Genomic DNA, 14108 nt, shown 5'->3' on the forward strand with positions numbered 1-14108 from the left:
ATGCTTCCCATTTACTGGCAATATTTGGGTGGGGTTTCTCATAACCCACACTTTCCTTTACTTAAGTTTCTCTGATTAATGCCAGCAAGACTCATTTCTCCAGAGCTAAATGGCATCTAGTTTAAAACAGATCTACAGAGATAATGAGTGTACGAAGAATGCAGAGAATGTTCTGTTTTTCCCCTTGAAAGCAGAACCCCACCCCATCTCTGTGTAGAAAGAATAAGGTGTGTTTATTCCTGTGTATAGGGGTATGATTAAGGGAAGTGCTTGCTTCATGCTGTAGGTGGATGGAGGGCTGTCTCAGTCTATCTTTGCTCCTTTCTAAACATGGTCAAATTACAGTCCAAATATAGTAAAACAATGCAGCTCTTATATGACTTTTTAGACATTTATATAGTGTAGAGTCAAAGGGACTGCAAAGGCCTTCCTGCCACTGCATGCTGTTTAAAAAGTGCACACGGCAGTAGTGTTGTGGCCTGGTTTGCCTTACTAGGACAAGCCAATATGGAGCCATCAGCAGAAGCAAGAGGGTTTGTTAAAACTCCCACTTGCCTTTTCAAAAACCTCCAACATCCCAGTTACAGCATGTTCCTGTTGCCTAGCAACCAGCCCAGTCTTGGGAGAGAAGAGACGCGTCATAGATGTGTATGCATATCCAGGGCTAAGTGCGAGAGCAAACACTCTGTGCTGTCTCTCCCTCCCCTGTGAGCAGCTCACTCTCCACAACTTCTCTGCCATGTAACACAGCACACAATTACACACCGAGGCCTGCCTCTGCTGAACATCACCCAATGACACGGCACATGGAGAGAACGATGCTTAGAATCATTTATTATTGACACAATTGGCTCGCCGGTAAACAACATACAGACTTGTTATGCTATGCTTGTTATGCTTGTGGATCATTTTCACAATAGAGCATAAGAAAGATGACATAAGACATGATAAAGTTCATGGTCTTTTATTTGAAAAAAAAAAATAAAGACTAGCATGTACAACTTGGAATGAATGTAAACTGAACTCAGATGAACAGCTGCGAAGACTGGTGCACTGACACTCCTAACAGCATGCGCTGCAAACACAGTACACCCCTCACTATGCTCTTGTCTGAGTCGAGAAACAGAAGAAGAAAAAGAAAAGTGAAGGCCAGTGATTCTCTCTTGCAAGAAAAGAGGACAGACACTCCATCTCAGCAAAAAAAAGAAAGAAAAAAAAACATAGAAAGCTCACCGTAAGACTCTTATGTCCCCCCCCCCTCCTTCGAAAGGGCAGGACGCACAACTACTAAGATGGCTGTCCAAATAACATAACAAAAACAAAAGAACATGCCAAACATTTGAAAATGTATTTTTGTACATTGTTTTTTTTCTCTTTTTATCTAGCATACAATTAAGTCCCATTCCACTTAAACGCTTGAGTTAGAACCTGGTATATTCTCTCATCTTAACAGTACAGGGTTCCTCTCCAAATACAAAAAACTGTACCAAACCAACAAGAGGACAGCTTATAGTGGAATCAGCACGCTCTGGTAGCCCGGAGGAGGGATGAGGAGTGGGGGGTTAGTGCTCCGGTCTCAAGCTGCATGCATGAAGAACAGAAAACAGAGAGAGAGAGAGAAAGAGAGAGAGAGAGAAAGAAGAGATGGCCAGCCCAGACATTAACCACTAGCAAATGGAACTGGAAGGAGTTCGCCAAATGCTTTGCTTTAGTCTGAAGGTAGTAGTTACAGGGTTTGTTGTTATTATTTTTACTTGTTATGTACTGATGCTAAATTGATCTCCGGGGGGAGGGGACAGGATCACTAACCATCATTTTCATGCAGATATTTTTTGTATATTTTTTTTTTTGTATATTTTTCTTGTGTGGACAGAAGGATATTTTATTTCAACATTCAATTATTTTCTATACAGAAACAGTATGAATAAATGAACATTTTTTTTTCCCAAGAGGTAAGTAAAACATTTTGATTTTTTTTTCTCTTTTTTCTTTTTTCTTCTAAGAGGGGACAGGATGGGGCGGGCAAGCTTCACTTTGCAGTCATCATCTGTACAAACTCTGTAGAGAGAGAAAGAGGACAAAAGACGATAAGGATATCAGGTTTATGGTTTTGGTACAGCCTGTTGCCAGTAAGAGCAGCCATCTGCTAAATAGTTAGATGCTTTATTAATTTTTTTTTTTTTTAATCAACTTGAGCAGCTTCAGGACACACATCCCAATTAGTGTCCCCTTTCCAAACGGCTTCCGTGTTCATCTTATTAAACCCATTTGATTAAAAAGCCCTTGCATTGTGCTTACAGTTGTGGATGGTGATAGGCATGTGCACGTCCTAAATAAACAAATAAGGGAAGGCTTTCACTGTCTGTAGAAGTAGGGCACTTTTTAGCCGAGACTTATGGAATGTTCATAATAAATGAACAGCCTTCTAGAAAATGAGTGCAGTCTCTTGTGTAATGTTCCAAGAGACCAGTTGTGTGTGTGTGTGTGTGTGTGTGTTTGGGTGGGGGGTGTGCAGAGGCAGCCAGAAAGACAGAGTGAAAAGGCTCCTGGCACACTGATGATGATTCAGAAGGATAGCTTTCTCCCATCTCTGTTTCAGCAGGCTCCATCTATAGCCCATATCTAATATCTAATATTATGTGTGGCTGGCTTGTCTTACAGTTGCCCTCAGAGAAATACACAGCTTGGAAAATCAAGTGCTGTATTCCCCCTGTTTAATAAAAGTGTACAGCATGGCCTAGAAACTACAGCTATTTGTGCACCATGACATTTTAGCACGAGCTTCCTTTACATCCACCTGATTTACTTTACCTTCGTAGTTGACCTGTCCGTCTCCGTCGATGTCTGCTTCTCTGATCATCTCATCCACCTCCTCGTCCGTTAGCTTCTCTCCAAGGTTCGTCATAACGTGACGGAGCTCTGCAGCACTGATGTAGCCATTTCCATCCTGGAAACATGCGGTATGGGATCAAATGTGTGAAACGAATTCCCACTGGAGCCATTAATGAGCAAGCTGTGGCGGCAGGTGTTAAATGAGCATGAAATCGGAAACTGATGTCTTCTTATTTTATTAGGAAAACTCAATTCACTAGCCTGGCAATATTTTAGGTATCTCATCTGTGAATCATCACCCTTAGAACCATTGATTAAAAGGAGGAGGGACAATATCATTAAGATTAAGACATATCTCATCTGCTTTTTGCAAATATTTACTTATTCTGAATTTGATGTTTCAAACCAGTTGGGACAGGGCCAACAAGAGACTGGAACACTCCTCAAGTAAACAGGTTCATTGGTAACAGGTGAGAGTATCATCACCGGGTATGAAAAGGGCACCTTCAGAAGGCTCAGTCGTTAACAGGAAAGGAAGTTCACCACTCTGTGAAGCGCTTAACTGTATAAAGGATATTACAACATGGGCTACATTCATAAAACTGTTATGGGTAAACACAATTGGTTTGCAAATGGTTGCAATCTGTTTTTAATTATATTTTACACAGCATCCCAGCTTTTTGGAATAAGGATTGCATTTTAAAGATTGTCAGATGACTCTGAGACTCATGAGACCTCTTGCTCAATATATGACAGTAAAACTAAAACTTCACCTTGACAAACACGGACACAGTTTTTCTTATTCCTAAAACCTTGACCTTATTTACCTTGTCAAATACCCGGAAAGCCTCGCGGATCTCCTCCTCACTGTCTGTGTCCTTCATTTTTCTAGCCATCATGGTCAGGAACTCCGGGAAGTCAATGGTTCCATTACCTGGAATGGGTGATCAATGAGGCACATTTAATCAGCAAAAATTGCAATTACTTAAAAGCAAACTCAGATAAGCAGATGTAATATAACCCAGCATTTAGTTGATGAAAATCACCAAACCGAACATATTCATTTAGTCCTCCACTCCTCATTTTTTCTCTCATGGATGTCATTATCATATGGGCCATCATTTCTCTCTCAAAGTGTTACTGGCAGTAATGCAACTTGAGACATAAGTAATCTCAGAGAGGGGAGGAGCACTCAAATCATTTTAGTATACACTTTCCCTACTGTGATAAATACAGCTACTGCAGGCTGGAAGGAGGAGGCAAGATGTATGTGCGTGGCTGTGGGTGTGTGTGTTTGCCTTGCTTCCTCAGGGAAGCCCTGAGAAGATGTTGCGTGTGTTATACACAACACTGCGGGATAGCAGAGGGGGGGGACGCATAGCCAGTCATCCATAATGCAGACAGTATGCTACGCAGCTTGGCTGTCAAGGAGCCTGGATAAATCAAAGGCTCTGTCCCTGTCAGAAACCCTGACTGGAGGGGAAGAGGAGCTTCAATCAGATGCTCCATCCCTCTTTAACACTTTCATCTATCCATTTTTCCCTTTTTCACTTCAAAACTGTCTTTTCATGAGCTTTTGGCTCATCCAAAAGAATTCAGACAAGAGGAATCAGTGGTTTTCATTTCTGGTGGTGATAATGGTGCTGTGCTGGTGGCACATGTATGCATGCAAAAGGATCAATATCCATGTTGCTGTTGTCAAGACAGGATTACCATGGGATCACACCCTCTTGACAGGGGCAAGGATCTAGCAGCTCACTGACTGCAACCACAGGAGGGAGGATGGGAGGGTTGATGGCGAGTGTAATGGTGACAGGACTTGCTTTTAATGAGAATGTTGGGAGTAAGGGTGGCAAGTGTTGGGAGTAAGTACCCCCACTCCCCAAAAAAAGAAAACCAAAAAAACCCAACAAAACAAAACAAAACATAAAGCCAGGAGATTGGAGTGAAGGTCAGGGACACAGAGGGCGGAGTACCCAGGGAGGATTAGCTCTGGGGTGGGACACGGATGGGACTGGGAGATTGTATGCAGATTAACCAATAACAGAGCTTGGCTCAGAGAAGAAGACTGAGCAAGAACAAGCGAGAATGGATGTGTGTATGGAGGAAAAGGGATGCAGTAATGTGTTGGGGCAGATGGTGATCGCATGACCGGGGGTAACAATCTAAGGACCTGTTATCTAACAAACGGAGACAGCCGGCAGCATTGAGGGAACACATGCTGCTACTGGGGGGTTGGGAAGGGCAGCTGATAGTTAGGAGGGGCTGTCCGCAGTCTTGAAGAAGGGCAGGGCTACAACTGGGAAACCATCATCTGAGGGGGACAATGACTAGAGAAGCGAAGCAGCCCATGAGTTATATCTGATCATCTGGAACTCAAGCCAACTGCTGTGGTGCAGGGAAGGATGGAAGCAAGGAGGGATGAAGATAGAGAGGAAGGCAGTCAGGAAGAGAGAGAAAATGGTAGGAGGGAAATAGAAAGAAAATAGAGGGAGGGAGGGAGGGAATGAGTGGGTGGTAGAGAGAGAGAGATGGAGATGAGGGAGATGTGAAGAGGAGAGAATATAAGGAGTGAACCGAGTGGGAGATGGTGCGATTACACATAAGAGGTGCTGACGCAAACTATAGAAGGCTGAGGCATCTCTGGACGCTTGTGTGTGTGGTCATCGTTTTTTCCTGCATCATAAAGCCAACTTCCATCCCTGAGATAAGAAAGAAGGGGAGGGTTGTGTAATGATGATGAGTGTTGTGCTAGGACTAAAGCTAACATTTTTGCCAAACAGTTGTTCAGACTATGATTAAATAGTTTTAACTTGTGTCATGTATCACACCAGATGGGATTTTTTTTTACATACATATATACTTAGCATGTTCTGTTATATGCCAGGAATACTGACACATCTGAATCAACTGAAGCAGGTATAGTTAGCTTGTGTTCTGATCTGTGTGGCTGTAAGATAACCAGCAGCAATTTCATTTGATACTGTAATCCACACTGTTCATAAAATGCAGCTTAGCCAAAAGACTATTTCTTTCTTACAGCTCTCTGTCCAGCTAAAGCCTTCTATCCTCTCTTCCATTCACTGTAATTCTTTGCCACAGCCCCCTTGTTTGGTAAATAAAGCTGATTTTCAATGAGCCAGCTGACATCCCATGGCTGCCGATGTGGGTACTGGATGTGCAAAGCGAGAGAGGCCTTATGTAACCACTTTTATTTTCCATTACTAGCTTCATTGCTGTCTGACCTAGATTGCATCAGCCAAGGGAGGCAGAGGCAGAACAAGAGGATGTTAGTGATGGTGTGTGTGAGTGTATGCTTGCTCTTGGGTGTAACTAAGGGGGAGGGGGGATGAGGATAGTGGGAGGACATTTCAATAAAGGGGCAGCCAAGCTGCGGTGCAATTGATTTGTCCTGATCAATGTGGTCCCATTTACAAAATCCTATAAGCTGACAGAGCACCACTGGGGTAAAGGCTGCACTGACAGCTAACATCCTAAACTCTACTGCTCAAGGACAGCAGCTTACGAGCTACTGTTCAACTTGTTGACACCTCGCCTCCTCCACTCACACGCACCAAAAGCACCTCCTGCACATCCATATCTCTAACGTTGTCAGCTATGATGGAGCTGAACACACAGTGACTAAACTGCTGACACAGAGGGACACATCATGGGAAAATAAGCTGGCCGGACAGTTGGTTGACAGTTGGCAGAAAAGGGAGGGAGATGGGCAACAACACCACTGATATATTTTGAAATGAGGCAGTAATGGATGCTCTATCTAATCCCTCATGCTTTTGTGACAGAGGTTTTATCACTCCAGTCATGCAGCATCACGGTAATGTAAAATTATGGTTCTGTTCCTTAAATAAAATTACTGGATAAATCTTTCAAAGAGCTGTACCATCTCTAAAATAAAAATGACAAATTGAGAGTCATTTCTGCTGTTTTCCAGTTAGGAGTGACAGTTGCAAGTCATTTCATTGATTAAAAATGGGGTGAACAGAAGATGACTGGTTAAACGGCTGATGGAAAAAGAATGGCATCATCTTATTAACCTAAATATTAAAATAATACACTAATCACACCCTGTGATTAAAATGGAAGTAAAATTAATGATTTAACTGCAGATTATCCATCTTTTTTATTATCCATTAATTTTACTAGTAAATTAATCCACAAGTGGGTACATGTGGGACATATTTTGCTTGCCTGGATAGAAAATGATTCAAATAGATAGAAATCTTGGCAATGCAGGACAGAGCACAGATGCCATGATTTTTTAGTCCACTCTTTGTGTTAGAATTTATGTGAAATTATGAGAGCTGTCTATTAGTACTGTGTATGAGGTCTTTCTGATTCTAAACCTCGCCCAATTTCATCATTTCAGCCGAAAAGGAAAAGGAATTTACTGCTTCTTAATTGTGGCCTGATATTAATTAGTGACAAGTGTCAACATTATGGATGGATCAAATATGTATACTGACCGTCAGCGTCCACCTCATTGATCATGTCCTGCAGCTCGGCCTCTGTGGGGTTCTGGCCCAGCGACCTCATGACAGTACCAAGCTCTTTGGTGGTGATGGTGCCGTCACCATCCTTATCGAATAAGGAGAAAGCCTCCTTGAACTCTGTAGGGGTGGAGGTAAGAGCAGGTTAGATTTCCTGTAGCTGTACAGCTGCTGTCAGGGTGATAAGGTTAATCGACCCTTTCTGACAACTGGGACTCTTTTAACTCAGCTCATGCTTATCTGTCAGTTGGCCAGTATAGTAGACAGAAGTGCGGCTGTAAATGTGCTGAGCTCTAAAACCACACCGAGGTCTTATCTCATACAGTGAAACAACAAAAGAGAATAATGAAGAACAGTACAAAATTGGCAGACTTTACTCTAAATAGTTCAGTATCTGCACCAGCTTGCTCTGCGCTATATGATTAGACTTCTAAACTACGGGCCATAAAACCCCATTCAGGGAAGAGCAAGCAGGAGTGAGTATTAGCCTTGGAGCCCTAGCGCAAGCTAATTAGCCACAAAGGGGGTTTGACTGAGAAGAAACTGTGGCTTTCAGTTTTTGAGGCCACATCATTTATTTATTAAGAATGTCAATGTGCCTCAGTGATTGAAACTTCTCATGCACTCGACTAGAAAACTCATCTTTTCACTTCAGAAGTTACAGTCCTGACACATGGCAAATATTTCTTCATCTTACTTCCTGTTCAATTTGACAAGATAATGATCTACCAAGGGAGGGCGTTGCCAAATCCTTCAATGTCGGTTTCATTTCATGCTCTCCATTAATGAAGTAGTAGCAACCAGAACAGACATATTCCCTTACTCATGTGACGGTGGAACATTATTGAATAACTTAATTTGAAATTGATCTAACAGTATCCACTAAATGTGAAGAAAGGACTTGGGTATGAGGGTAACAGAAAAAAATCTTTACGTTCCTACCTGCAATCTGCTCCTCTGTTAGTTGGTCAGCCTGTGGTTGGGAACAAAAAGAGAAGGAAGGAGATGGTTACAAACAATGAAGTTGCTCGATGAGACATTTATTCCAAGTCCTGAACTGTTTCGTCACTACATTCCTCAGCGTCCCCTCACACCCACCACCACAAAGCACAACACTGGCCGCAGTGTTCAGGGAACTGTCAGTTGGAATCTGTTCTCAGCACATCCAAGATTTACCAACAAGAATACCACAAATTAGATGGTAATCACGCAAGATAGCATCCAATGCACCAGGGATGAGAGTGAGACGACTTCGGATTTAGTTTAATGCCAGTTGGAGTCCATTTTGACTACAGTCATTCTTTTTTTTTTTTTTTTTCACAGAACTGATACTGAAAATCAGTTCTCAGATCTGGCTTAGACTAATAGAAAAAGACTATCAAGATGTCTTTAAAGCTTGTGTTTGTTTGATAAACCTTTTTACATTGCCTGTTTAAGGTGGAATGTTGCACCGTTATTCCATTCTGTACAGAAAGTACAAAGACTGAACGGGGGGGTCCATTGGTGTTCCATCTGTCGGCTGACACCAGAGGCAGTAACACAGCGAAATCGATGCATGTGTAAAAAAAGAGTGAGCCGGCAGGATGGGACAGGGGTGCAATGCTGTTTGTATGACCCACCACCAGGGGATTTAAAAAGCAGCTCAAGGGAGATAGCAGCTAACTCAAAGAAGAGCAACTATCTGAAAAATAGGAAGGCAACAAGGTTTGGGAGCTCATTACCCCCCAAGCAGAGCAGGAGATCAATGCCATACAACAGGGACAGCACATTGTTGTTTTTGCTGTATTATATCTTCATTTGTTCAGAAAATGCTGCCTGATGCAAATGTACCTCAGATAGAGCTACTGACTGACCAGAATGTTACTATATAGAGACACCTACAAAGATGCTGCACAAAATTAACTTTCCAGCTGATGAGCAGTTGCATGGGATTGATTCACACCATGTTCAAATAAAGATACACCATGATGGCCCACACAAAAGAACTGAACAACAAGACAGTGTAATAATAAAACAGGTGAAATGCTGTCTCCAGACAGGGAGAAAATGTTTAGGTGGGGTTGTTTCAGGACATATCAGCATGGGTGGTGTTTTACATGGTCATACCAACAGGAAAAAAGGCCTGCTGGGTTGGCGCAGTTTGGTTCCCCTCCCAGTCTGTTCTCCTCCAGTAGCTAAAGCTCTCTAATGACTGATAGTGAGTCACACATGCTTTAAATGGTGAGCGAGCATCCATTGCCAGGCCTTTTACATAGATGGATCAAGCTTCTTTGTGAAGGAGCCTCGGATTTCAAACAAACACCCTCACTAGTAAAGTGTGAATACAGCACTTGTGGTGCAAATATCCTCCCATCTCTCCATTATACAAAAAGAATTTATTAATATTGTTGTTGTTGTTGTTAACAGGCCACAATGACATCATTGAGCTTGGCAGCAAAGAAGGAACACATCCAGACAAACAGGAGCAGTCACAGATGTACGCATAAACTCACACACCAACATTGTGTACTCTCACACACACACACAGAATTCCTCTTAATGGCATTCTTCCTCAACACCAATTCTTTCCATACCCATGTTTCCTGTTAATTAGTCAGAGTAGTCAGTTTTACCTCAAAGCAAATTCCTCCACCCATTGGTGGATATATGTGTTTGTACAAGCAATCTAGCTTTGGATACAGCCAAATAAATCTGAACCTCGTTAAGTCTATGTTTGGAGGCGAGGGTATTTTATTTTGTATATCGAGCCAGTAAATCGAATTTGTTGCATAATGACTGGATTCCGGATAAGATTTGGCAGGTCACCATATAACACACTGCGAGCTGACCTTTAACTTTTCAGAAACAAAAATGCCTTTTCTTTGCTTGGTTGAGTAGCAGGAGCCACACGATGAATCGATCCTGTCAGCGAGAGGTTTGTGGATAACTTCAGCAGTGCTCATACAATTAGATGACATGATTCAATAACCTGCTCTACACACAACAGTGCTTGCTTTTCTCACCCTCTTCCTGTCTCCATTTCCATCTGCAAGAATGGCAAATGTCAAGAGAGAAAACAGCTCTGCGCTTTACTAGTTTGACCAATATTCTGTCTCATCTGTTATGTTTTCTGCTTCATTGTCCCTCTCGTCTCTGATGCTTGTTCCTCATGTTAATTTGTCTGTTGATGAGTCTCTCTTCCTTTCTTCCCTTAGTCACCCTCTGCCGTGCTGTGTTGCTCCTGCTGTCTCTTTCTGTCCCCTGCTGTCCCTCTAAGTGGACTGGGTGTGGGATTTAATGACTCAGTGCTATGGATCCTCCCTTGGCTTAGGTCCAAGCTGTTGAGGCCTCATGGTGCTGCTGCATCACCAGGCCCACTACCGGCCCATCCCTTCCTTTTCTCTTTTTCTTCCTTCTTTCCCTGGCACTTGAACTTTAGCCAGTACCAACTCCTCCCTCTCCAGACCTCTCCTCTCTGTGCTTCTCTTTTCCTCTCTCTACATGTGTCCTCCTGTAAGAGGAAACTCCCTGTGATTCACCATCCACAGTGTCTTATAGACAGGCTTGTTTAGGGCCAGGCTTGTAGAGCAATAGGAGAGTGTGAATGTTTGGAGAGTGTGTGTGTGTGTGTGGGGGGGGGGTCTGCTCTGCTGGCAGTGGTCCTCTGGCATGAGTGGGTCAACCACTCCCACTGTTGCCTGGGCAGCCGGCCTCAGCAATGTGCTCCAAACAGGACTGTGGGAGACAGGAGGCAGTTCACTGGGCCAGTGAGGAATATCTTTTGCTCTCACATGATGTCATATCATCCTCACTGCACCGTTCTCTGTTTGCAGCAGGTTTTATTTGATAAGGGATGCAAAATGCTGTCCGAGAAAACCAACTACTATCTTCTTTGTTATCAACGCAGTATGAACCTTTGGAACTGCCGATGTGTCCCTGAAGTGCCCAAACAATTAAAGAATTAAATTTTCTACATTCAAGTGCACAACCAACTGTCACTCTGACAGATGGGTGTGACACACACACACACTTCCATTCACTCTAACACAGCCACAAACACAAAGAGTCAGTGTGACACACACGCTCCTTTTCTATAGGAGCACTGAACTCCACAGAGCGCTGAACGCCTCTTCTCTTTGAGGCTGGACAAAAGACAGTAAGGCCTTGGGGCCAGGCTGTGTCTAGAGGGGAGGAGGAGAGGGGGGAGAGAGGGTGGCTGTAAACAACACCAGCCTCCCTACACCCTGCAGACAAGGCCGGTTCACCATATGGCTTGGTGTGGGTGGGTGGCTGGGTACTCCTCCGCACCACAGAGAGCACTTTATCACTCCTAGACACCAGGAACATGGGACATGGTTAGGTGTTGTCGCCAAGCATATAAATTATTCAATGAAGCGGCTCACGTGTCCTTCAAGTTACTAAACATGCATCAGCAAACAAGAGCGCAACAGGAACAGGATAGGGTCTTAGCACGGTCCGACTACTTATTTGATACTTCCACCTCAATGGTGGAGGCTGTTTCCACTTCAGTGGGCGTATTGATGCAGACAAGGGGCTTACGCCTGTGGATTTAACTTTTCAGAGATGCAGGCTAACTCCATAACAATTAACTTCACACTCCAATTACTTTGCTGTGTTGCAACGTGAAACTGCATTGCAGCTCAATACCATATATGGGATATTTGATCACAGCAGAGGGGGGAAAGAGGTCTACAGCTTCTTGACTCCCTCAGGCCATAAATGATCTATCAAGCTTGATAGTCAAAGGATTAGCTCGAAGGCCGCTTTTCCACATGCGGATCATTTCCACTTGGTAACTTCTCCTTGTGTGACGTAGCCCGTGGTGTGGCTGTGTTTCATTAGCTGGTTGCAGATGTCAGCGTGCATGTGAACATGTCTCTGTAACATCTGGGGACTGGTTAGAATGGCTTGGCAGTGTGCACATCCATATATTTTGCAAGTCACTGAGGTCTACTGAAACACTGTAGATTCTCATTATTTAAGTTGCTACAGAATAACACATACTCTCTGTGCATAATGTACTTTATTTGGCAATATGTTGCCTTGAAACGCGACAGAACTTAACAGCTGTTGATGTTTTGGGCCAGTACCAGACAAGATTTCATGGACAACTCACATGGATACCACATTTGCATAACATCGAAAATTTGCAAAGAGGCAACCAAATCAGCCGACATAACACAAACAGATGACATAGCCTAAGATAAACCCTGAGGGCCTGCAAAAAAAGGCGGAACTGCGTCCCGTGTTGTTTTCTGTTGCTTTTCCAAGCCAGGCGATACAATCAAGCTTTAACTTTGCAATGACAGAATATGGCCAGTTTCCGTTGCGGAACACCCTGACGAGATACAATAGTTGCCATTCCCACCCCCCATCATGACACGGCTCGAGCAGCAAGATGGTGCAACACAGAAAGAGGGAAGCCAAACGCAGCCAGTCCTCTTACCTCATAACGAGAAGAGCGTCATTCTCGGGTTCACTGTGTTCGAACCGTAAGAATAATAGCTGCAGTGAGTAAAGACATTACTAACAAGTCAAGAATCACTTTGGCTTTGTTAGGAAAATGTCTCTCCTATGATTCTACGAATGTCAACGTTAGATAGGCTTCCCAACACGCCTGCGCTCCTAAGGCGGATTGTAAAATCTACCCTAATGCATTTATGGCTGCGGAATTATGCTGTAATGACTCAGAATAGCTTGTTGGTTATTCCGATACCACCAAATCTAGTCCAGAAATTAATTCGATCTGCACCATCCAGCCGGGAACCATCTACTTGACCCGATATAGCCGAATAACCAATAACGCTGTATGAATTGCGCAGTTACGCGGAAAAATGGTCCAATTTTGAGGTGAACATCATTCCAGACATAAAATCGCATAGACGAACAAAGACAGTTCATAATGGGGCTCCACGTTATTCCGTACACTAGCTAAAACGTATCAAATGCGCTTTGCGGGCGTTTTCCATCTCCTCTGCGCATACGAATGGCTCGTAAGAGGAATCAATGAGTGAACAGCGAACAGACTACAGCAACGGAAAAGAATTCACCTACAATGGGTTTACACCTGTAGTAATCAAGCGTTACCACAATTTCCCCTACTACCGAGAATGAATGACAATACTTACCATGTCGGATGGGTTGTGTGCTTGTTGGTCTGTGGAAGCAGACTAGGAGTGTGGTCGTTCCTTAGATGGAGTTCCACTGGCGGGATAGGAGTGTGTATATTGGCCGTGGCCAGAATGGGGATTGCCTATGTATCCCTCCGCCACACTAGCACTGATCACTCACTTCCCTATTTCAATTCAGGGCTGCCGCAGCAGCACAGGCCTTCAAGAAGACATGCCAATCATTGGGGCTAAAACGCCTGCAGTGCATGGAGGGCATCCTTACACTCATATTAATGTACATGACTGGAGATGCAGTGGATAATCAGTTCATCATTGCTAAACCTGTGTTTGTATGATTATTGTTTCTACAAGATGTGCCATAAGACTGTTGCCCATATGATAGCATTTCTAGGTACATAAAACCCATTGTACACATAGAGATCAAACCTCTAAAAGTTAATATGCTGTCACCATGCTTATTTTCTGAACCTCTGGCCTTCATCACACGACACAATGCTTAAGTCATGTGAGGATAAATTCCTGTAAGGGAAAGGCTGAACGGCTGCTTTTTCATACATGCTAATACTTTTAATCACACCGGTGTTTGTTCTATAATTTTGATGACTGTACATACTTCTTGATATCTGTTTCCATA

General features: G+C 43.3%; 1 protein-coding gene across 1 annotated transcript; it reads right to left on the bottom strand.

The window, feature by feature from the left end:
* Positions 1–948: 948 nt before the first annotated feature.
* LOC124050443 (calmodulin-1) lies at positions 949–13600 on the bottom strand. Its single transcript, XM_046372985.1, has 6 exons — positions 13472–13600; positions 8286–8316; positions 7320–7463; positions 3660–3766; positions 2812–2947; positions 949–2058 (listed from the first exon to the last, which is right to left on the bottom strand). Exons 1-6 carry the CDS (start codon positions 13472–13474, stop codon positions 2030–2032), a joined length of 450 nt encoding a protein of 149 aa, XP_046228941.1. The 5' UTR covers positions 13475–13600; the 3' UTR covers positions 949–2029.
* Positions 13601–14108: the final 508 nt, after the last annotated feature.

The sequence above is a fragment of the Scatophagus argus genome, chromosome 19, assembly GCF_020382885.2.
Source record: "Scatophagus argus isolate fScaArg1 chromosome 19, fScaArg1.pri, whole genome shotgun sequence".
NCBI lineage: Eukaryota > Metazoa > Chordata > Actinopteri > Scatophagidae > Scatophagus > Scatophagus argus.

Coding starts and splice junctions, on each gene's coding strand:
- LOC124050443 (XM_046372985.1), bottom strand. Junction 7,464..8,285: donor AACAGAGGAGCAGATTGCAG/GTAGGAACGTAA, acceptor CCACCCCTACAG/AGTTCAAGGAGGCTTTCTCC. Junction 3,767..7,319: donor CAATGAGGTGGACGCTGACG/GTCAGTATACAT, acceptor CACCCATTCCAG/GTAATGGAACCATTGACTTC.